This window comes from Hippocampus bargibanti, linkage group LG01 (assembly GCF_051943395.1).
Source record: "Hippocampus bargibanti isolate YZ-2025 linkage group LG01, ASM5194339v1, whole genome shotgun sequence".
Classification (NCBI taxonomy): domain Eukaryota; kingdom Metazoa; phylum Chordata; class Actinopteri; order Syngnathiformes; family Syngnathidae; genus Hippocampus; species Hippocampus bargibanti.
Window position 1 is genome coordinate 2,160,646 of NC_142734.1, and position 23,856 is coordinate 2,184,501.

General features: G+C 42.3%; 1 protein-coding gene and 1 long non-coding RNA gene across 4 annotated transcripts in view; one reads left to right on the plus strand and one right to left on the minus strand.

The window, feature by feature from the left end:
* The first annotated feature begins 447 nt into the window (after positions 1–447).
* LOC148902707 (uncharacterized) lies at positions 448–9,890 on the plus strand. Its single transcript, XR_016114720.1, has 3 exons — positions 448–554; positions 1,313–1,472; positions 7,600–9,890. It is a non-coding gene; the product is annotated as an uncharacterized LOC148902707 (long non-coding RNA).
* Positions 9,891–10,693: 803 nt separating this feature from the next.
* Positions 10,694–23,856, minus strand: part of LOC148902708 (lysine-specific demethylase 6A-like) — a 31,995-nt gene continuing 18,832 nt past the window's right edge. For all 3 annotated transcript variants that reach the window (XM_088989464.1, XM_088989454.1, XM_088989474.1), the window contains 13 exons: positions 22,935–23,770; positions 21,929–22,058; positions 20,669–20,774; positions 19,656–19,861; positions 19,513–19,571; positions 18,552–18,626; positions 18,307–18,455; positions 16,862–16,976; positions 15,662–15,849; positions 14,680–14,821; positions 13,418–13,544; positions 12,680–12,850; positions 10,694–11,437 (listed from right to left, as the gene is read on the minus strand). In XM_088989464.1, the coding sequence (XP_088845590.1) occupies positions 11,408–11,437; positions 12,680–12,850; positions 13,418–13,544; positions 14,680–14,821; positions 15,662–15,849; positions 16,862–16,976; positions 18,307–18,455; positions 18,552–18,626; positions 19,513–19,571; positions 19,656–19,861; positions 20,669–20,774; positions 21,929–22,058; positions 22,935–23,770 (2,334 nt within the window). In that variant the 3' untranslated portion in view covers positions 10,694–11,407. The remainder of the gene's footprint in view (positions 11,438–12,679; positions 12,851–13,417; positions 13,545–14,679; positions 14,822–15,661; positions 15,850–16,861; positions 16,977–18,306; positions 18,456–18,551; positions 18,627–19,512; positions 19,572–19,655; positions 19,862–20,668; positions 20,775–21,928; positions 22,059–22,934; positions 23,771–23,856) is intronic.

A 23,856-nucleotide genomic window follows, 5' to 3' on the forward strand; every position in this document is an offset into this window, starting at 1 on the left:
TAGCACTACTGAAGGCCTAGCAATGAAATCTAAAGCCCACTGTGGTAAACCACGGACTTTTTTTATTTAAACCCGAATCCATCAATTCATTCATATGTCATTAACGATTAATGATTGGTTATTTACAATAAATGCTAACAGGTGGCTATGCTAATGCTGAGATGCAACTGGCGACGTTTGTGCGCGTGATGCAATACGTACGTAGGTGTACACTGTGTGCGTGGTGGTTAAGTGATGAGCTACTGTGGAGGCTAAGCGCCTTGGGGGGTGATGTGTGTGGGTTGGAAACCTTTTCTCCTACCTCTGATACACACACACACACACGCGGGGGTGGGGGCAACCGAGCTCTATTTCCTGCGTGTCCATTGAGCAGTGGCGTGTTGGGAAGCATCAGTTTGGTGACGATCAGAAAAGAAAGTTGCAAGCACGGAGAGGAAGGAGGAGGAAAGCCGAGAGTGTGAAGGGACTGCGGCAAGAACGGAACCCCCCCCCCTACTCCCCCGGAAGCATTTGGGGGGGTTGCCAGGGGGCTTTCGGAGCCTCTGTGACGCCCGGTAAGTATTTCGTGCATCCATGTGGCCATTTGTATGCCTGGCGTGTACGTACCTTGTACCGCCCAAGCTTGTGTGTCGCTGCAGAGAGGGGAAGTGTGGTGGTATGGGAGTAGGGGGGGGGGGCACAGGTGTGCTAACCTGGGTAGCTTTTTGCACAAACATACCTGTCAACCTTGGCTAGTAGTTGCCCTTATTCATGATTATAATTCCCATATAAAAGTTGTAGTATGTCGTATATTATTTGAAATGATAATAAAACGCTAACACAAGCAAATATTTTGCTGCTTAGCCGTGACAATAGTAGCGATTATTAGTAGCGGCATTATTGTGGTTTGCTAGCAGCAGTTGAGACGAACTGGATTTGAGACAAAATGGTCTGTGTAGATAGCTGGCTGCCTATCTACCTATTTATCTATTAGCTGACGAGCTATCTAGCTAGCTATCTGGCTGCCTATCTCTTAGCTATGTATTAGCTAGCTAGCTTTCAATCTAATTGAATTGTCCTGGGTTGAGTGAACGCTGGCATGTGTGGCTGCCGCTGCTGACCCACAGAAAAATGTATCCTGTGATTGGAAAGCGACCTTGAGAGTTTTGAAAGGTGCTTAGAAATGAATATTACTATTGTGATAGGAAGATTTTGTGAATTATTATTTTTTTTGTTTGGGGGGGCGTGGTGGAGGGTAGTTGAGTTGAGATGGTTTCGATGGACCCTGTTGCAACAACAAGAATGACAGCAAAAGCGTGCATTCACATTTTAGGTCACAGATTCCACACGGAGGGGGCCACGTTTGGTCCGCACGCCGCCTTTTGCGCACCAGGCAGGCAGGGGCGAAAGAATCCCCGCGATGTCATGAAAAGCAGCACACGCGCTGACACACGCGCGAAGTCCTTCTCGGGGACAAGTGGCCAACAAGATCGGTAAGTGCGGCTCGTTTTTTTGTCACTCACGTCGACAGCCGCGATAAAAGACGTGGGAAGTTTGAGTACTTTGTTTCGTCCGTATCTTTGCGCACGCGTGGGCTCAGAATCGACACAACTCGACACGGGATCGGAGTCCAAACATTTTTGTCCGTCGCTGGTTTCTGCTGCTCGCCGCTCGCGACGGTTCATGGCAACCATGGCCGCAGCAAAGCGTCGCTGTCTCGGCCACGCTTTGCCTCGACCACGCGGTGACCGTCGTTGCCTCTGTGCGTCCGTGGAGAGTAAATAAAAAGTCTGACCACCTTCAGTCGTCGTCGGGTTTAACAAATCAACCTAAAATTCCCTCTCAGTGTGTTTTTTTTATTTTTAAAACTTGAAATGGTTAGCTTGAGTGTGGGCCCAGTGCATGGGTGGGGAGGGGGTGCAAAAAGTGTATCGAGGTCACGCCAGCCAGCTTACACTCGTAAAATTCAAATCAAGTGAGCCACCACTGCGATTGTCAATACTGTGCATTACGGTAAACGTGTCGCTGGCGCGCGGCGTTGGGCCACCTTCAAAATGAAAGCGTCTCAACGAAGAGAACGCTTCCTGACACTGTAATGCAAGTTTTTATTCTTCCTGGTGAAGTTATCGTGACTTGACAGCCATGAAATAGCTTATTTTACATTTGTTTATTTAAATTCAAACCAATGCCGTGTATGCACTGATTATAATGCTTTTATTTCGAAGGTGGCCTACGCCGCTCGCCGGTGGGAGACTACCGTAATGCACAGTGTTGTCACTCGATGTGGGGGCTCACTTGACTTGAATTGACTTCAGTTAATGTGTGTGGTCCCTAAAGCCACACGCACCCATACTCACAGAAGAGCACTGAAATTCGAGAACATGGAAATGTGTCTATTTTTCACTTATTATTATTACTTATTTTATTATATTATTTTATGATTTTTTTTGGTTGCTTTTTCAACAATGCAATTACATTGAGGCATTATTACTCACCCTCTAAAAATAATCAATGGATATAGTTTTCTGTGTGACTTTTTTGTTGTTGTTGACTTTATTTATAACCAAAAATGATCTATTGGCCATGTGTCTGCTAAAATAAACTGGCTAACCGTGAAAAACGAATTATTTCACATTAAAAACATTGCGAGAGGGCTGATCAGCAAACTCCCTTTAGTGTGTGTGTATGTGTTTCTGTTTCTGTTTCTGTAACCCCTCCCTCCTCTACCACGGATCTTGACCAATCACATGCGGCTTTAACCGAAGACTGGGGGTGGGAATAGAGGGGAAAAAAAGCCGGCTGCCATTTCAGGAGCTCCAAGAACCGGCTCGTTCGCGAATGACACATCACTCATTCTGGCGCTCCGTGTGTTTCCCGAAAAATATTTCCTATGCCAAGATTATATTCTCACGAATTTAACGTTCGGAAGGCGAAAAGTTTGTTAGCTAAAGCGTTCGTAAGCCGAGGTATCACTGTATTTTGTATGCCAATACCCGGCGGAGAGAGAACCCATGACTGGGAGGGCTGTGGGGGGTTAGCGGGGAGGCCAAAGGGTTGAATTTAGGATACATTCCTTGCCTTCCTCTTTGAGTTAACGCCATTATCGGAGCTCCTGACGTGACGCTTCACATGATGCCCATCAGCCTCCCTGCTGACGTATTTGATCTGGACAAAGTGGTCAGATGACCTCAAGCGCTGGTACAGTGTTACCTCGGTTTACGAACCCCTCGGTTTATGAACTTTTCGGTTTACGAACGTTAAATTTAGGAAAAATTTTTCAGTGTAGACTGCAAGGTTAAAATTCCCATCAACCAGGCTCCACGAATAACCCGCACAAGCCATCAGTACACTTGATGCAAAAAGCTATCAACCCAGCTAAACAGAACACAATTGATGAAGAACTAGGTAAAATTATCGCAGAGAAAGCACCTACAAGGGATCATTCCTTAAGATGGTGAAAGAAGAAGACTACGTTCCTCATCAAGTGTTTAATGCTGATGAAACCGGCCACCGTACAGGTAAATAAAATTACTTTATTAAACAGTACAGTTTATTTCTTTAATTATAATACCATACATACATACATTTATTATACATAAAATAAGGTATATTCTGTGTAGTTTTAAGGCTTATAAAATTATAAGGTAGTAAATTATGTTTTATGGGGACCTGGGAACAGATTATTCTCATTTTAATGGTTTCCTATGGGAAATATTTTTTTGGGATACACACTTTTCGCCTGAGACTCTTTGTCTGGGATCCAATTAAGTTTGTAAGCCAAGGTATCACTGGATAGACATCTAGATATCTACTGTTAAAGCCATTTTTAAAACGGACTTTTCAAGTATCATTATTAATCAATCGTTGGACAGCTTCGAAGCTAGCAAAAATAGCAAATCATATTGCCATTATCATGAATCCGCACGTTCATAGTAAAAATTCAAACAGTTTAACGACAGTATTTCTTAAATTTCTTCAAGTCACAAGTCATTTCCTGGCGACTTCACCCCCTAGTGGACGTGTAGTAATATCACACCACACTCACAGCTGTGGAGTGATTCAGAGGTAGCACTACTGAAGGCCTAGGATTGACATGCGAGGCCCGCCATTGCAAAAAGTTTGGTCTTGAAACAATTCCACTCATTAATTTAGTTATCAGCCAATGAAATGTTCTCGGCACACAAAAAAAAGCAAACGTCTGCTATTAAATGTCACTGGTGTCACGCCGCGTTCTGTCAGAACCGCCATCGCCCACTTGTTTATCACAATTACTGCAATAAACCAAGTGTCAGATGATCCCGCTAAAATGGTTTTCACGCATATCTCCGTAATTACGCTCAGTACATGTGCACCTGGGCACTCTGCTGCCATTAGCATTAGCTGGCGCACAGATCGTGGGCGATTGAATAGTGGGAAATGGTGCCAATCATGTGGGCGTAGCATGGACGAGTCGGATCTATCAGTACAGTGATACCTCGGTTTATGAACCCCTTGGTTTACAAACTTTTTGGTTTACAAACGTTAAATATATGAAAATTTTACCTTGGCATATGAACTTTACCTTGGCATACAAACTTTTTTCGTACACGGAGCTGCCTCAAAGCTAAACAGAACACAATTGATGAGGAACTAGGTAAAATTATCGCAGAGAAAGCATCTACAAGCGATCATTGCTCAAGATGGTGAAAGAAGAAGGTTATGTTCCACATCAAGTTTTAAGGCTTAGGAAATTAGAAAGTAGAAAATTATGTTTAATGGGGACCTGGGAACGGATTATTCTCATTTTAATGGTTTCCTATGGGAAATTAATTTTTGGGATACACACTTTTCGCCTTACACACTCTGTCTTTGTATTTGGCGGAGATGGCATTTTGGCTGAGTGCAAATAAGAATCGTCGCGCCGGCAAGCAGAGAGGGAGGTTGCATTCCGACCTTTGACCCTCAGTCTGTTTGATTTCTCAATGGATGTTTAGTAACATGGCTAAGCTACAAATATCTGTGTAAGCTCTCAGTCGTACAGGAGTGGTCCATCGATGAAAAGGTTTCTTCAGCCGTCATCTGTACTTCTTTGAAGGTGTCAGACGTTTCGCTTCTTATCCAAGAGGCTTCATCAGCGAACTAAAATCTTTTGCTGGTAGTTTTGGACCGATATATATCCCTACTGTCCAGACGTGGCAGTGCCAGACTCTGCTATGATTGGTCCCTGCTCTCAAGTTGGGGGAGCAGAGGACTACTCCCTGCAGCTAAACCGATTAGTTATATTGTCCTGATTGATTACTTCTATTGTCCCGCCTGAGTATGGGGGCTACGATTGGCCTGATTGCCCCTTTTGATCTGGTATCACCTCATCAGCATAACTAACCCTATGTTGCCTAAGAAGTCGGTTGTAGGAACGATCCAAATTGACCCTCATGGGAAAAAAAGGCAAATGCGGAAGAGAAAAACATTGCTAGAGGTCTGATCAGCGCTTTATCGGCAGCCAAGCGTGGAAAAAAAAAAAAACCAGAACAAATTTGGAAATGGCGCTCTCCGTTACATTTTTAATTCCCGGATAACTTTGGGCAGTGCAGAAATGCAAATTTCCAAGAGATTTCTCCAAAGGCATCGGGCACCTTGACCTCCGTTCGAGCCTCGTTTTCCTTCTCCATCCTACTCTTCCTTCCATTACTGCTCATCTATTGAAAGCGGGCCAGCATCCCACACACTTGCACATGGATCCATGCGGCACCACCAACCCCCCCCTACTCCCCCAACAGCACTTTGTACTGATTGCCCGCTGTTTCCATGGAAACGCGCAGCACCTCTTTTTTGCTAAGATGCTTCATTCGCGACGGAGGCGAGGGTGAAGTTTGGTCAAGGAGAGACGTGTATATTTCGTAGCTCTTTGAGAACGCATATCGTTATCCCAGCCGGGTTACTGATACTGGCGATAACGTGGAAACTGGTAGCTGGCTAGCTGTTGGCTATCTGGCTATCTATTAGCTCTTTATTAGCGTTCCTTTTAGCTAGCTGGCGAGCTATTATCTGTATACCTGGCTGGCTGTAAGCTGTCTAGCTGGCTAGCTGTTGGCTATCTTGCTCTCTATTAGCTATTTATTTGCTATCCATTAGCTAGCTAGCTCTTAGGTGGCTAGCTGTAGGATGTCTAGCTGGCTAGTTGTAGGCTATCTGGCTATCTATTCGCTATTTATTTGTTATTCATTAGCTAGCTAGCTGTTAGCTGACTGGCTGTATGCTGGCTAGCTTTTGGCTATCTGGCTATCTATTAGCTATTTATTTGCTATCCATTAGCTGTCTGGCGAGCTATTAGCTGTCTAGCTGGCTGGCTTTTGGCTATCTGGCGATCTATTAGCTATTTATTTGCTATCCATTGCCTAGCTAGCTATTAGCTGACTTGCTGTTAGCTGTCTAGCTGGCTAGCTGTTGGCTATCTGGCTATCTATTAGCTCTTTATCAGCTATCCATTAGCTAGCTGGCGAGCTATTAGCTGTCTAGCTAGCTGTCTGTAAGCTGTATAGCTGGCTAGCTGTTGGATATCTGGCGATCTATTCGCTATTTATTTGCTATCCATTAGCTAGCTAGCTAGCTATTAGCTGACACGTCCACTAGAGGATGCCGCTGGCTAGGAAATAACTTGTGACCTGAAGGATCTTAAGAAATACAGTTTATGCTGTTAAATAAAAAGTTGTTTTCTAGACTAGAACGGATTAACATTTTTTACTTTGATTATAATGGAAAGAGCGGTTTCAGTTTTTGAACAAATCGGTTTTTGAACAGGTTTCTGGAACAGATTATGGTCCAAAACTGTGGTATCACTGAACAGTGATACCTTAGGTTACGAACTTAATTGGTTCCCGGAAAGTGTGTGTAATGCGAAAAGTTCCTCTGCCAAACATTAATTTCCCATAAGAAACCATTAAAATGAGAATAATCCGTTCCCAGTTCACCATAAAACATAATTTTCGACTAAATAACCCTTAAAAATTACACAAAAATACCTTATTTTACATAATAATAATACATGTGCTATTGTATTATTATTAATTAATAATAATAATCATCATCATCATCATCATCATCATCATCATCATCATGATAATAATAATACTTCATTTCTAAGCGTATTTCAAACAAGATAAGTTTTTCTGTGGGTGACCAGCGGCAGCCACACGTGCCAGCGTTCGCTCAACCAGGAAGTAACTCAAACAGATAGAAAGCTAGATAGCTACCTATAGCTAATATAGAGCTAGCTAGATAGTTAGCTAGCCAGCCAGATAGCTATAAAGTATTGTAATGAAAGTAATAAACTGTACTGTATAATAAAGTCGTTTTATTTACCTTGGTGATGGTCGTTGATGTAGTTAATTCCTCAATGATATGCCTCTGGAGTTATATGAGCTTGAAATGGGGGCATCTGTCCAAAATACAATGTAATAGATACATATTGGTTTATATAGCGCAGCTGAAGCTGGAACATATGAGTCTGTGATTCAAATATTTTTCGGGCAGCGGAGAAGGCCTTGCAAGCCCACCACTGCCTATGGGTAATGATGCAGAATTCCTGAAAATATACATCTGCCATGTTTGAAATGCTCTCCTTTGTGCCCTTTTCGCTTTTAGGCAGCGTATGACCACGGAACGCCACTTGGCGTTGACCTCCAATGAAGTTCCAGCGTGCCACGGTTCTCATCGTTGATGGACGGAAGGAGAGCTTCTGGCGTTCACGGGATGTCCAACGCTTGCTCAGTCGTCAGTGTAGATCCTGTGGAGCTAACAGCAGCTACATCTGGCTACTGGGTCTCCGTTGGTCATCTGAGAATCATTCCAATGTTTTTTTTTTCTCAGTACTCCAGCTTTCACTCGTGATGGGAATTTTCAACCGGCTCTTTTCAGCGAGCCGGTTCTTTTGGCTCGGCTCACTAAAATAATCCGGCTCTTTTTGGCTCCCAAATGGCTCCTCAATTTGTTTTCTGTTTTTTTTTTTTTTGTTACTTAAATTAATGAACTACTAAAAATCAGGTTAAATTATGTGAAAATCGAATTACACGATATCCAATACAGGTAACATCCGAGTTACGACAAAACGGTCGTAAGTCAAACGGTCGTAAATCATTCAAGATGGCTGACGTGTGGATCACGTGATCATAACAAATAGCGACATGCTGGCATCTCCTATACGACAGGATAGTATACCATGTCAACCTGTTGTTTTTAAGCAACGTTTTCTATTGAATACTCTTATATACCAAAATGTTTACAGTTCATTTATAAATCTTATAACTTTTAGTGTCATTTTATATCATTTTATATCATTTTATATTTCGTATTATCGATCTTTATTACTGTGTCGGCGCACACGCTTTCTGCTGACCCAAATACGCACGGCTTCCCACCCATTAGTTCGATCGCTAACTAGCTCCTTAGCTAGCTCGCTTGTTAGCTAGCTTGCTCATTAGCTAGCTCGCTCATTATCTAGCTAACTCATTAGATAGCTTGCTCGCTAGCTAGCTTGTTAGCTAGCTAGCTCGCTCGTTAACTGGTTCGATCACTAGCTAGCTCGCTCATTAACTAGCTCACTCGTTATCTAGCTAGCTCGTTTGCTAGCTGGCTCGTTAAGTAGCTCTATCGCTAGCTACTGCGCTTGTTAGCTAGCTCGCTCCTTATATAGCTCACTTGTTAGCTATCTTGCTCACTAGCTAGCTCATTAGCTAGCTAGCTCGATTGCTAGCTCGCTCGTTAAGTAGCTCGATCACTAGCTAGCTTGCTCATTAGCAAGCTCGCTCATTATCTAGCTCACTTGTTAGCTAGCCTGCTCGCTAGCCAGCTCATTAGCTAGGGTCAGCTAGCTCAGTCGCTAGCTAGCTTGCTCACTAGCTAACTGGTTAGCTAGCTAGTTTGCTCGTTATCTATCTAGGTCACTCATTATCTAGCTCGCTCACTCATTCACTGGTTCGATCACTAGCTAGCTCGCTTGTTATCTAGCTAGCTTTCTAGTTAACGAGCTAGCTCCTTTGCTAGCTCGCTCGTTAAGTAGCTCGATCACTCGTTAGCTCATTATCTAGCTAGCTTGATAGTTAGCGAGCTAGCTCCTTTGCTAGCTCGCTCATTAAGTAGCTGGATCACTCGTTAGCTCGCTCATTAACTCTCGCTTGTTATGTCGCTCGCTTGTTAGCTAGCTAGCTAGCTCAAACGCTAGCTAGCTTGCTCATTATCTAGCTAGCTCACTCATTATTTAGCTAGCTCGCTCGTTAGCGAGCTAGGTCGTTTGCTAACTGGCTCGTTACGTAGCTCGATCACCAGCTAGCGCGCTCGTTATCTAGCTAGCTTGCTGAATATCTAGCTAGCTCGCTTGTTAGCAAGCTAGCTCGTTTGCACACTCGCTAGTTAAGTATTTCGGTCGCTAGCTAACTGGCTAGCTAACAAGCTGGCTCGATAGATGAGTATTGGATTCCACAATTTTGATTTGCTTTCGCGGGCTGAATAAAATAATGTGGCGGGCGAGATCGTTGACTTTGACACCTGTGCTATATGGGCTGTTTGTACTACCTTGTACGTACGTACCTCTGAACGTCAACGCTCAAGTGACGGGATGCCAAACAAGTGAGTCATTTCTGGACCTGGCATACAGTGTAGGACTCTGTGTGTGTGTCAGTCTACAGCTACATTGTCTGCTGGGTTTCAGGCATTACTTGAAGTTCAAGCACAGGGGGCCATTTTGCGTGCTTCTCCTTTTATTTGGGACAAAAATTGAAGGAAGCAGAAGAAATGACAGATGATTTGACAACTTTGTGTTTATTGACTCATAAAACATTCTTCAAACAATAAAACGATTTTAAATGTCCGTTCCTGTACAATGCTTGCTAAGCTATATATATATATATATATATATATATATATATATATATATATATATATATATATATATATATATATATATATATATATATGAAAGAGGAATTGTTTTAAAATGACAAAACCTCTTAAATTTTAATGGCAGGTACTCTGGGGGGGGGGGGAAAAATAACAGCATTCCATCAACAAATATTTTCAAGCAATAAATATGAATTTATAAATAGTGTAAATTTACATCAAGATTAGAAACAACAAAACGATCACAAATTAAAACTTTATTTCATAAGTCTATGTGCAACCCATTTTCTTTGTGACTTGGCTAGTATACGGCGTGTGTATGTCAATTTATATATACATATGTATATATACTGTATATATTATACATATATACACTGCATATATATATATGCATATATATTCATATACACATATATACATACACATATATATATGCATATATAAATATATATACATATACACATATATAAATATACACAGATATGTATATATGTATGTGCACATATATGTATATTTGTATACACATATATGTATATACGTATATGCATATATGTATGAACGTATATGTACATTTGTATGCACATATATGTATACACATACATATATATGTATACACATATATATATATATATATATATATATATACACACATATATACACGCATACATACATATATATATATACATACATATATATATATATATATACATATACATATATATATATATATATATATACATATACATACATATATACACACACATATATATATATATACATATACACATACACACATATATATATATACACTTATATATATATATATAATATAAACGATATTTTTTTTTCCTTTTTAGTTAAGAAACAAAAGAACAAGACAAAGGAAATCAAAAGCTGAGAAAGAATAAAAACAAAATCACATGACAAATTTTGTGAAGATACCAAGTCTGAAAATCGCATGGACAAAGAGCACGTTACTGCCCCTTTAAGAGAGAACAAACTGAAGACATTTGGGGGGGAAATTGTTTTTAAAAACTCAAAACACCAAAGCCTCGATGCAGAAGTGAGAGTGAGAACAGGAGCAAAAAATAAAGTCAGTAGTCTTTTCAGGGTGGTAAAGCCAGTTATCAACAGTTACATATCTACAAAATATTTCATCACGCATTGAAAACAAAGTCCACCCTCGTTCTCCTGCTCTCAACCGTTTTTTGATGAAGTCCTCCACTGAAATGGGCTGAACCATTGTCATTGGTGAGGTCTGAAAGGGGTGGAGAGGGAGAAACAGTCCTGCGAGCAATCTTGGCGCAGCGCCCCCATCTGGTTGGGAGGGTGGCCTGCACGTCAAATAGGTTGCATAGACAGACGCGCACAGCAGCCTCAGCCTCCAGCCGTCGCTATGGAGACTTGCCATGCGGGGGAGAGGGGACGGGGGACGGGGGGCATTGGCAAAGGGGTCGAGACGGCCTTGGCTTTCCTGAATATCAGAAAGTGGTCCGTGTACGTTTCTATTAAAATTGGCTTCACGGTTTCCGCTGCAGAAGAAATGCATCTCCTAATGTCAAGATGAAGAGGAATGAAGGGGCGGGGCCTATGGAATGGGTGAAAAAAAAAAAAAAAAGGAATTCAGTGCTGAAATTCAAGTGACAATGACAAAAACCCTGGCACTGGAATAGACACATTTTTGCACATTGTCCAGTAGACAATGAGTTAAAAAAATGGACGACATGGAGAATAAATCCTAATTTGCTTCAGGAAACAAAATACAGGCAACATCCGAGTTACGACCCGGTTCCGTTCCGACAAAACGGTCGTAAGTCAAACGGCCGTAAGTCGAAATCCATTTAAAATGGCCGACATGACGTTTACATAACAGGATGATGTCAATCTGTTGTTTTTAAGCAACATTTTCTGTTGAATACTATTAGATCGCAAACTGTTTACAGCTCATTTATAAATGTTATCACTTTTTTATCATTTTATATTTCGTATTATTGATTTTATGACTGTATAGCTGTACCTGTAATGTATACAAAACTGTTTACTGTACAGTTCATTTATAAATGTTATACTTTATTTTTTAGTGTTGTTTTTAGCATTTTATATTTCATATTATCGATTTTTATTACAGTATAACTGTACCTGTAATGTATACAAAACGGTTTACTGTACAGTTCATTTATAAACGTCATACTTACCCTGCTCTCCCTGCTAACGGCCAGAAGAGGTCGCCCGTCACACAAAAAAGCAGTGTACAGTACTATAGGAGATGTTGCCGAGACGGTATCTGCACTGTATAACTATTGTATTGAGTGTAGTCACGCAGTAGATTGCTGTGCGAGTGTGTGCCATGTTGGCTGGCCAAAATTGTTGTACGCGTTGCCAACAGTTTGCGCGTTGAATAAAAACAAAAAAAAAACTAAAAAAGGGTCATGGTCGTAAGTACGGGTGGTCGTAACTCGGATGTTACCTGTACTTGGCATATTTGACGCGAGTGTGCTGGTCTGCTTCATCAGTGTCAAAAGAACAGCAAGAAAAATACCTCGCTTTACGAACTCCTTGGCTTACGAAATTTTCGGTTTACGAACGTTAAATTTATGAAAAATTTCCCTTGGCAGACAAACTATTTTTCGGGATACACACAGAGCTGCCACAATGAGTGATGTGTCGTTCGTGAACGAGCCCGTTCTCCTAACGACAAAATGGCAGCTGACTGTTTTTGTCCTCTATTCCCCGCCCCAAGTCTTCGGTTAAAGCCACGTGATTGGTCAAGAAAGCAGCAGTGAAAGGGGGTGGAGTCAATTTTTTGGGGTCATGGATCGTGCGAACTTACTAATGCAAACTGGTCGTAGACCTGCATGAGGTCCTCCATCCGGTGCTGTTCCAGCACCACAAAGTCATCCAGTGTGGCGCTTCCTTTGCGGGCGCAGTCCTGGCAGTGGACAACGTACTGCTTCTTGGACAGCAGCTCACGACGAACAAATAACAGGTTGAAAACCTCCACCTGAAGACCACGAGAAACATCACCAAGAGCTCAACGTGGCTAATTGCAAAGTAGCCACCAAGTACTGAATGTTCGTTCAGTCATTTATTCATCTTGCGGACCCGCTTTATCGTCGCAAATATGTAGCAAATAGATAGATAATAGCTAGCGAATAGATAGCGAATATATAGCTAATACCTAGCGAATAGGTAATATCTAGTGAATAGGTAGGTAATACCTAGCTAGCTAGATAGCCAATAGTAAAGTGACCTTGAGAGTTTTGAAAGGCGCTTAGAAATTAAATGTATTATTATTATTATCGATACATTAGCTAGCTAATAATTTCCTTGACACAAACATTCAATGCAGTGTAAGAAACCTTACATTATTTTCTTTAATCAGAAAAAATAATAATTCCTAAATTACATAGGTCTGCAGTTATCTGAGCTAGAAAGGGGGGCGCAGGGTCATCTTTTGAACCAAATCAAGGCTTTTTGAGTACGGCGGAAATGACGGTAATCCACCGACGCCACCAAATGAGTCACAGATGGGTTCAAGAGGTGTCAATTTGTCAATTGTGCTACGAACCTCACAGATGGTGCAGTAGTGCGCCGGTTCATCTCGGTTTCGGTTCCTCAGCACGGTTTCTTTGCCAGCCGTGGCCAAAGCTTCCTTCACCCACTGGCACTGCTTCAGCGTCCGGAGCAAACAGTACCTGCAAAGAACGCAATCCGATAGGATGGTGACGGTTAACACACGCCCATAAAAAAAAAATAACATAAAATAAAGAAATAAAGTGAAAATCAACCACAATGTCATTGTTTCTGTGGAAAATCTCATTCGTACAGGAGTGATCCATCGAGGAAAAGGTTTCTTCAAATGTCATCTGACGGTGTCGGACGTTTCGTTTCTCATCCGAAAAGCTTCGTCAGCGAACTAAAATTGTGCTGGTAGCTCGGGCCTTATTTATATCCTTAATGGACAGAGGTGGCGGTGTCAGACCTCTGCTATGATAGGTCCTTGCTCTAAGATTGGGGAGACCAGAGGACTATTCTCTGAACAGCAAAACCCTTGACTAAATCGCCACGGTGGTTCAAGGTTCCATTTGGATCGTGCTTACAACAGACTTCTTAGATCGTTACCACATAGTCATGCTGATGAGGTGATACCAGCGCAAATGGGGCAATCAGGGCCAGTTATAGGACATAATTGAATCAAACAAACAAAAGAAGTCGTGAGATAAGCTTCAGGGAATAGTCCTCTCCTCCCCTCAACCCCATGAAGCTAATGTCGTTAGTTGTCGCTAATTATGTTTTATGACTGGCCCTGATTGCCCCATCATGTCATCAGCATGACTAACCTATGTGGTAACGATCCAAGAAGTATGTTGTAAGTACAATCCAAATGAAACTTTTCACCACCATGCCGATTTGGTGAAGGGTTTTGCTGTTTAACAAAAATGGCTTCTTTGACTGCGCCTTTCAAACCATCTATTTTTTTTATATATTAAATAAATATATATATGTGTATGTATATATATTATATTTTAACCTCACTGTCGTCAAATGAGTAGTTGCTAGCATTTAGGGACAGTAGAGACATATACAGGACCAGAGTTACCAGCACAACTTTAGTTCGCTGACGAAGCTTTTCGGATGAGGAGCGAAATGTCCGACACCTTCAAACAAGTCCAGATGACGGCTGAAGAAACCTTGTCATCCTTGTTTATGATGATACTAGTGCAGTGTGTTGTACCGGTGACAAATTTGTGTGTTGTCCATACTTGGCTAATAAAAATGATTCTGAAGAGTAAGGGCAGTATCAGAAACGTATCAGAGAAACGAACTCACTTGATCATCTCAAACAACTTGTGATCGGACACCTTGATGTTGCGCGCCATGTTCCAAGAGAGGTGCACCATGGGAACCATGGATTTCACACTTTGGAGCTTGTTCCACTCATAACGCTCCACCGCCAACTTGTACTGATGGGCTTAAAAAAATATAAAAAAATCACATTCAAAAGAGAAGAAAAAAAAGAGTTAGCAGCATATAATCGAGGTGGATCATAACGCACAACATTTACACAATCATTTTGGGGATAAATTGTACAAAAATGTGTCCACTCCAATGTCAGGGTTTTTATAATAATAATAATAATAATAATAATAATACATTTCATTTATCAGCGCCTTTCAAAACTCTCAAGGTCACTTTACAGTCACAGGATCAGTTTTTCTGTGGGTGAGCAGCGGCAGCCACATGCGCCAGCGTTCACTCAACCGGGAATAACTCAAATAGATCAAGTTAGCTCGCTAATAGATAACTAATAGCTAGCTAGCTAGTTAGACAGCTAAGAGATAGCAAATAGATAGCTAGGCAACGGTGGATACTTTTTTTGTTTAATACAATAGCACATTTATTATACATAAAATAAGGTATATTTTGTATAGTTTTAATGTTTATTTAGTAGAAAATTATGTTTTATGTGGACCTGCGAACGGATTATTCTCAATTTAATGGTTTCTTATGGGAAATAAATGTTTGGAAACGAACCTTTCGCCTTATACACATTTTCTGTGTAACAATTAAGTTCATAAGCTGCGCTATCACTGTATTTCTTGCAATTTTTCAGTTTCACAGAGGTATGTTAGCAAAGTCACACAATGTTGCCAGGAAACAAGCCAATCAGCTGAAAAGGTGAATAATCATCTGGAAATCACTAATGCTCTTCTAAAAAGGTCATCCGACTGTAAATTGGAGACAGTTTTCCTTTAGAGGTTCCGCTCAGCTAAAACTGCTTCCCTCTTGCGACAAGGAAATTAAAAAATACCTGTAAGCGGTCCGACGTTCCAGGCGATATTGTTGCACCAGCCAATAGCCTGCACCCAGTGCACCGTGCCGGTGTTGAGCCAGACCAGGTCACCAGGTCGCTGGATAAAGCGGTACACGGGGACGTCAGCCTCGTAAAGGTCCTCCAAATTTGGCCACCACGAGCCCATGAGAAAGTTGATATTATTTCTGGAGGTGCAAGTGACAACAACGTAAGGTTAAAGTGGTCAATTGTGATAACCCTGCTCAGTCGTACAGGAGTGGTCCATCGATGAAAAGGTTTCTTCAGTCGTCATCTGTACTTCTTTGAACAAACTGTGGTTACCCTGAGTGGTCATTTAACAAATGTCAAAAGGAAAGAATAGGGAGTGAAAGCAAAAATTCTGAAGATACAAAAAGGAGAGGAGTAGCAGTACATTACATTGCAGGAGTTTCTGAAAAAACTACAGAGTCCTTTGGCAACACAAAATTCCTACTTATTTCAAACCGATAAACACTGTAAGGCATAAATTAGTGCATCCAAAAGATAGACTGCCAAATGAAAAACAAAGTAATGTAGTTTATTCATGAAGATTGTAAAGAGCAATACATAGGGGAAACTAAACAAATTCTCAAAAAAAGACTATAAACCTCGCAGGGATAATACTAGTGGGCCTCAATCTGCAGTATGTATGCACCTAAAAGCTAGCAACCACTCAATTGACGACAATGAGGTTAAAATCTTAGCGAAAGAAAATAGATGTTTGAAAGGGGAGTAAAAAAAAAGATATTTTCATAAAACAGCAAAACCCTTCACTAAATCGCAATGGTGGGGCGTAGTTCAATTTGGATCGTTCCTACAACCGACTTCTTCGGCAACATAGGCTTAGTTATGCTGATGAGGTGATACCAAAGCAAATGGGGCAATCAGGCCAGTCGTAGATCCCATACTGAGGCAGGACAATAGAAGTAATCAGTCAGGACAATAGAAGTAATCAGTGTAGCCGCACGGAGTAGTGCTCTGCTCCCCCCAACCTGAGAGCAAGGACCAATCATAGCAGAGTCTGGCACCGCCATGTCTGGACAGTAGGGATATATATAGGGCCAAAACTACCAGCAACAGATTTTAGTTCGCTGACGAAGTACAGATGACGGCTGAAGAAACCTTTTCATCGATGTGCTAACCCTGGCAACAAACGGCCGCTCAGAAGGAGGATTTTACTTTTCGCAAAAGTTGCTCATGACACCCCAGTAGGCCTCCGGCACAGCAAACCATTCACAGTCGCCCGGCCCGATGTTAATGTTGACCGCGCAGAAATTGTTGTGTTCCTGGTGGCCTATGGGTGACAAAAAAATATTTGAAAACAATTCAAATACAAATCACTAAAAACACCAAATCCACATTGATTGAAGGGAGAAGAACGTGATCCTTTTTTGTTGAACCAGGGATGCATCTGAGAAATTAAACAAGATGGCCGCTTGGCCATCTTGTGTCTGAAAAGGGGACCAAGTTCTAAAATGGATGGAGTCCGATCGAACTAGATTGGCCCTAGTACAGGTAATATCCGAGTTACGACCGGGTTCCGTTCCGACAAAACGGTCGTAAGTTGAAATCCATTTAAAATGGCCGACGTGACGTGTACAAACAAAACTGTTTACTGTACGGTTCCTTTATAAATGTTATACTTACCTTTTGGTGCCGTTTTTATCATTTTATATTTCATAGTATCGATTTTTATTACTGTACCTGTCATCGATACAAAACAGTTTGGTATACATTACAGGTAAAGGCATACAGTAATAAAAATCGATAATACGAAACAAAATACAGGTAACATCTGAGTTACGACCGGGTTCCGTTCCGACAAAACGGTCGCAAGTCAAACGGTGGTAAGTTGAAATCCATTTAAAATGGCCGACGTGACGTGTACACGACAGGATGATGTCAATCTGTTGTTTTTAAGCAACATTTTCCATTGAATACTATTATATAGCAAACTGCTTACAGTTCATTCATAATTTGATAACTTTTAGTGTCTTTCTCATCATTTTATATTTCGTATTATCAATTTTTATGACTGTACCTGTAATGTATACAAAACTGTTTACTGTACAGTTCCTTTATAAATGTTATACTTACCTTTTGGTGCCGTTTTTATCATTTTATATTTCATAATATTGATTTTTATTACTGTATAACTGTACCTGTCATCGATACAAAACAGTTTGGTATACATTACAGGTAAAGGTATACAGTGATAAAAATCGATAAACCGAAACAAAATACAGGTAACATCTGAGTTACGACCGGGTTCCGTTCCGACAAAACGGTCGCAAGTCAAACGGTGGTAAGTTGAAATCCATTTAAAATGGCTGACGTGACGTGTACACGACAGGATGATGTCAATCTGTTGTTTTTAAGCAACGTTTTCCATTGAATACTAGTATATAGCAAACTGTGTAAAGGTCATTTTTAAATTTGATAACTTTTAGTGTCATTTTCATCAATTTATATTTCGTATTATCGATTTTTATGACTGTATAACTGTACCTGTAATGTATACAAAACTGTTGGAACTCTACTGCTGGCGCAATAGATTTCCAAAGCGGCACCAGTGGCTGTCAAAATGAGTCAATGGCCCCGATGCATCCCCTTGTTGAACCGACCTGCTATTCGGCTCCCCGGGACCTTCATGTACAGCTGCACCGTGTTCATTCCTAGGATGGTGTGGCCCACGTGGCTCAGCAAGTTTCCCGCTGATACAACCCGAGCGAATGCAGGCAGTTTACTGAGTTCCTGGAGCTGCTGCTTCCACCTGGTAGAAAAACAGGAAAGTGTGTTTAAAAAACATTATTATAATAACAATAATTGATTTTAGATTCAAGATGGCCAAACTACAGTCAATGCTTACTTCCTTTCGTCCGACACGTCGATGTTGGTTCCGAACTTGATGTGCTTCAACGGTCCTCTTCTTTTGCGTACGACACTGCCAAAAAGACCAAGCATATATCCTTAACTAGCTATCTAGCTAGGTGGCTAATAGCTAACTGTTGGCTAGCTAGCTTTCTATCTATTTGAGTTACATCCGGGTTGAGTGAACGCTGGCGCGGGTGGCTGTCGCTTCTCACCCACAGAAAAAGTTATCCTGTGACTGTAAAGTGACCTTGAGAGTTTTGAAAGGCGCTTAGAAATGAAATGTATTATTATTATATTATTATTAATGATTGTGGCTGTAGTCTGACATGATACGAGATAAACATGACTACCGTGTTTAGTAGGTTAAAATTCCCATCAATCAGGCTCCACAAATAACCCGCACAAGCCATCTGTACACTTGATGTAAAAAGCTATAAAGCCAGCTAAACAGAACACAATTGATGAGGAACAAGGTAAAATTATAGCAGAGAAAGCACATACAAGGGATCATTCCTCAAGATAGTGAAAGAAGGCTACGTTCCTCATCAAGTGTTTAATGCTGATGAAACCGGCCACTCCATTCCATCAAGCCATCAACGACCATCACAAAGGTCAATAAAATGACTTTATTATACAGTACAGTTTATTTCTTTAATTATAATACCATAATACATTTATTATACATAAAATAAGGTATATTGTGAGTAGTTTTAAGGCTTAGAAAATTAGAAAGTAGAAAATTATGGGGACCTGGGAACGGATTATTCTCATTTTAATGGTTTCCTATGGGAAATTATTTTTTGGGATACACACTTTTCGCCTTACACACTCGTAAGCCAAGGTATCACCGTACACCAGTCATTGGGGATGCGCCTTATACTCCGGTGCACCTTATACACCAGAAAATACAGTCCCTTCAAATAACATTTTGGAGTGTTATTTGTATTCTTTTGTACCTCTCTGCTGCTGGCTCTGCGTCACATGGTTCCTTGAGTGCCTTTTTTTCATTTTCCTCCTGAAAAATTGCACGAAACATGACATTGGCAACTTATCTTGAGCATTGGGAATGTAAATTACGGTCCTTCGCGTTGTCACTGACCCGCAGGGACTCCTGGAAGGAAGCGGCCTGATACTGAGCGTACTTGGCGATGGTCGTATGAGCTCGAGCGCTTTCACAGCGCCACATTTTCTTGGTGCCCGTCACATCCCAGTTCTCATCGGCCGGTTGCGACAACTGCGTCCACACTTCCACCAAATGTTCCGGGTTGGCCTCCACCAACGTCTTGGTGGAAAAAAGGCCCAGGTCTGCAAAGAGCCGCCAACAAGTACATAAAAGATGGACAAAATACGACTTCAACGGACAGTGAGGACGGCGGGAAAATAAATCATTGGCCTCGCACAAGCCACTCTCGAGGACTTGCACATTGCAAGAATCCAAACAAGGGCGTTGAAAAATCCTAATGGACCCTCCGCACCCTGCCCACCACCTTTTCCAGTGACTCCCTTCAGGCAGGCGCTACAGATGCATGTGCACCAAATCCAGCAGACATTTCAATACCTTCTTTCCCCGTCGCCATTAACTCTCGAAATGGTCACCCAAATAGAACTGTCTATTGATGATGATACTAGTGCAGCGTGTTCTGCCAGAGGCAAATTCCTTGTGTGTTCCTCATACTTGGCAATAAAGATGATTCTGATTCTTAGTTCTACCTGAGACAAATTCCTTGTGTGTCCTACGTACATGGCAATCAAGATCATTCAGATTCCGATGATTCAAGACAAGAGCGTGGGAAATCCTACTGGACCCTCCGCACCCTGCCCACCACCTTTTCCAGCGACTCCCCCTCAGGCAGGCGCTACCGAATCCAGCAGACATTTCAACAGCTTCTTACCCCGTCGCCATTAACTCTCTAAACGGTCACCCAAATGGAACTGTCTAGTGCCTCTTTGCAATTTGTTGATGATGATGATACTAGTGCAGCGTGTTCTACCAGAGACAAATTCCTTGTGTGTTCTACATACTTGGCACAATAAAAGATAATTTTAGTGTTGCTTGCACATGAAGCGGGTTGCCTTCAGGCGCAGTTATCGTATATTGATTGTAATATTTACCCAGTTTGAGAGCTCCAGCCAGTCCTCTGATGACAGTGACAGGGTTGGAGGGATTTGTGCAGAACTGGTGCAGTGGTGGAAAGAAAGCATCTCGCTTGTTCTCCAGCTGGATCAAACAGGAAACAGGGTGTCCGATATTATTATGATGATAATGAGCAATGTTGGATTTAGCCACACCCACCCCCCAAAAAAGATTCGCTTTTCTGCGGAATGTTTTGATAACTGATCGCAATACAATACAATACATATTGATTTATATAGCGCTTTAACTCATTCCCTAGCAGTCCTACTGGACCCTCCGCACCCTGCCCACCACCTTTTCCAGCCATTAAATATATTCCTTTTCCAGCCATTAAATAAATTCGGGAATGGCAGTGAATGAGTTAACCGCGATAAACGAGGGATTACTGTACTGCAATTCCAGTTTTTGTGTGTTAAATAAAGCATTTGGGTTTTCATTTTGTTCTTGAAAAGATGTCTTTTTTTAAGATTTTTAGTTATGCCACTAGCTAGCTGGCTATTTGCTATCGAGCTGACTAGCTATCTATCTATTAGCTGTCTATCTACTGACTATCTATTGACTATGTAATAACTAGCTAGCTAGCTTTCTATCTATTTGAGTTATTCCGGGTTGCTATCTATTAGCTATCTAGCCGGCTAGCTAGCTATCTAGATAGCTATCTATTAGCTATGTCCTTGAGAGTTTTGAAAGGCGCTTATAAAATATATATTTATAAAACATCCGACTTACGACCAGCTCAACTTACGACCACAACCTCCATTTAAATGTTTTTTTAATTATACGCCTGACACTGCAACGCGCTAGCAACGTGTTCGACAATTTCGGCTAGCCAGCCAGCATCTCACTCTCGCACAGCAATCGACCGCGTGATGGCACCAGAGGGGGGAGTTTGTGAGTCAGCCTCCGAGTTTCTATTCAACATTTTGAATGGATTTCGACTTACAACCATTTTGACTTACGACCATTTGGTCGGAACGGAAATCGGTCGTAAGTCTGATGTTACCTATATACAGGTAACATCTGACTTACGACCAACTCGACTTACGACCAACCCATACTTACGACCAAGACCTCCCAGACCCCATTAAAAAAATAATAATAATTCAGCTTAATTCAACATTTTGGAATGGATTTCGACTTACGACCGCTTGGTCGGAACGGAACTAGGTCGTAAGTCGGATGTTACCTGTATATATTTGGGGGGGGGGGGGGTCAGGTGGGATCTTTCTGTCACTCACGTAGATGCTGGGGGTGGGTGGATTGAGCTTGTCTTTGGGCAGGGCTGGCGTCGGAGGAGGGGGGAGCCGTGGCGGCGGGCACTTGTCGAGAAGGATGCTGCTGTTGGACAGTCCGTTCTTTCCCAAGTTTCTGCACACACAAGTTTGCATGAGCGTCATCAAGGACAATGACATGAAGGAGATTCTTTTCTTGTTCATCCCTTACATTTTTTTTCCCATCACATTTTTATTCAGTAAATCCATCAAAGTAATCTGAACATCCTGTGACTGTAAAGCGACCTTGAGAGTTTTGAAAGGCGCTTAGAAATCAAATGTATAATAATAATTATAATTGGGTGCCAGATGTGCAAAAATGTGTCCACTCTAGTGCCAGGGTTTTGATCATTGCCACTTGAATTCCAGGACCCACAGAACATTGAGTTTTAGGAAGACATAAACTTTCAATGCGTAAGAAACCTGACACTCTCTTCTTTCATAAGAAAAAAAGTTCATTCCCAAGTTATATAGGTTTGGAGTTATAAGAGCTTAAAATGAGGGTGGCTGTCCAAAATACAATGCAATATATCCATATTGGTTTATATAGCACTTGAACAACAGCTGAAACTTCATTTAGAGCTACCAGCAAAATGTTAGTTCGCTGACGAAGCCTCTTGGATAAGAAGCGAAACATCCGACACTTTAAAAGTAGTATACATGACGGCTGAAGAAACCTTTTCATCGATGAAATGTATTATTACTGCATCTATTAGCTTTCTGTCTATTTGAGTTACTTCCTGGTTGAGTGGACACTGGTGCGTGTGGCTGCCTCTGCTCACCCGCAGAAAAAATATCCTGTGACTGTAAAGTGTCCTTGAGAGTGGCGCTTATAAATGAAATGTATTCTTATTATTAGCATCATCATCATTATTTATTATTATTTTATTATGACATAATCAACTTTGATGGGTCAATGGCTCTAAGATACCACTGGAGGGAGCCATTTCCAAAGACTCCACATTTGTCTCACCGGCAGGCTTTCAGCACATCTGTGGAGCTTGGGTAGATCGACACGGACGACGACGATGATGAAGATGACGAAGAAGAGGGGCCATGGGGCGGGGTGGCCTTCAGACCGGTGACGGCGGGGGGCTCGGCTTTCAGCGGGCTCTGAGAGTCCTCCGAGATTCCCCCTTTGCCGTTTCCGTTGACGGCCGGCGCTGCCGCGATGGGTGTGGCGGGGCTCTGGTTGCCCGTCTGGGTGTGTTCTAAGCATCTGGGGGAGGGGGTGGCCGTGGATATCACGGAGACGGGCGAGGAGGCAGCCGAGCTCCCCTGCGTGTTGGGGGTTGAGAGCAAGCCCGCCGGGTGGATGTGGTTGACTTTGTTGGGGGAGGTCGTGGATACGGTGGTCCCTTCCGTCTTTCTCTCGCCCTCTTCCACCCTCTCTGCCAGCAGGGCGGATAGTCTGGGATTGTCTGCGCTAAGGCTCTGCTTTTCGCCACCCTCGCCCGCCTTACCTTCCTCCTCCGAGCGGACCAGGCTGTTGGACGGCGCCCCTTCGCCATCCGCCGATAACGACGGCGGCGAAGGCGCCTCCGAACGGCCGTGACCGAGGGATGGGGATGTGGTGACCAGGGTGGCGAGGGTGTTGCCATCTTTGGTAGCGGTACAGGAAGGGGGGAGTGAGGGAGGGGACGGGAGGTGGTTGTGCACCGGCGGTTGTTGCTGCTGGGGCGTCGTCGCATTGGAATGTCCAAGCTGATGGTTGGACTGAGGGGGGGCAATGGGATCGGGGGGGTGCGGGTGTGAGGTGGGTCCCTCGGTATTGGAGCCCGGAAGAGGAACGGACCGTTTCTGTAGCACCTGAAAGAAGGGGGGGAAGACTTACAGTTAGCTACCAAAATATTTGGACTGGGACACAAGTTTTGTTTATTTTAGCTGTTCACATA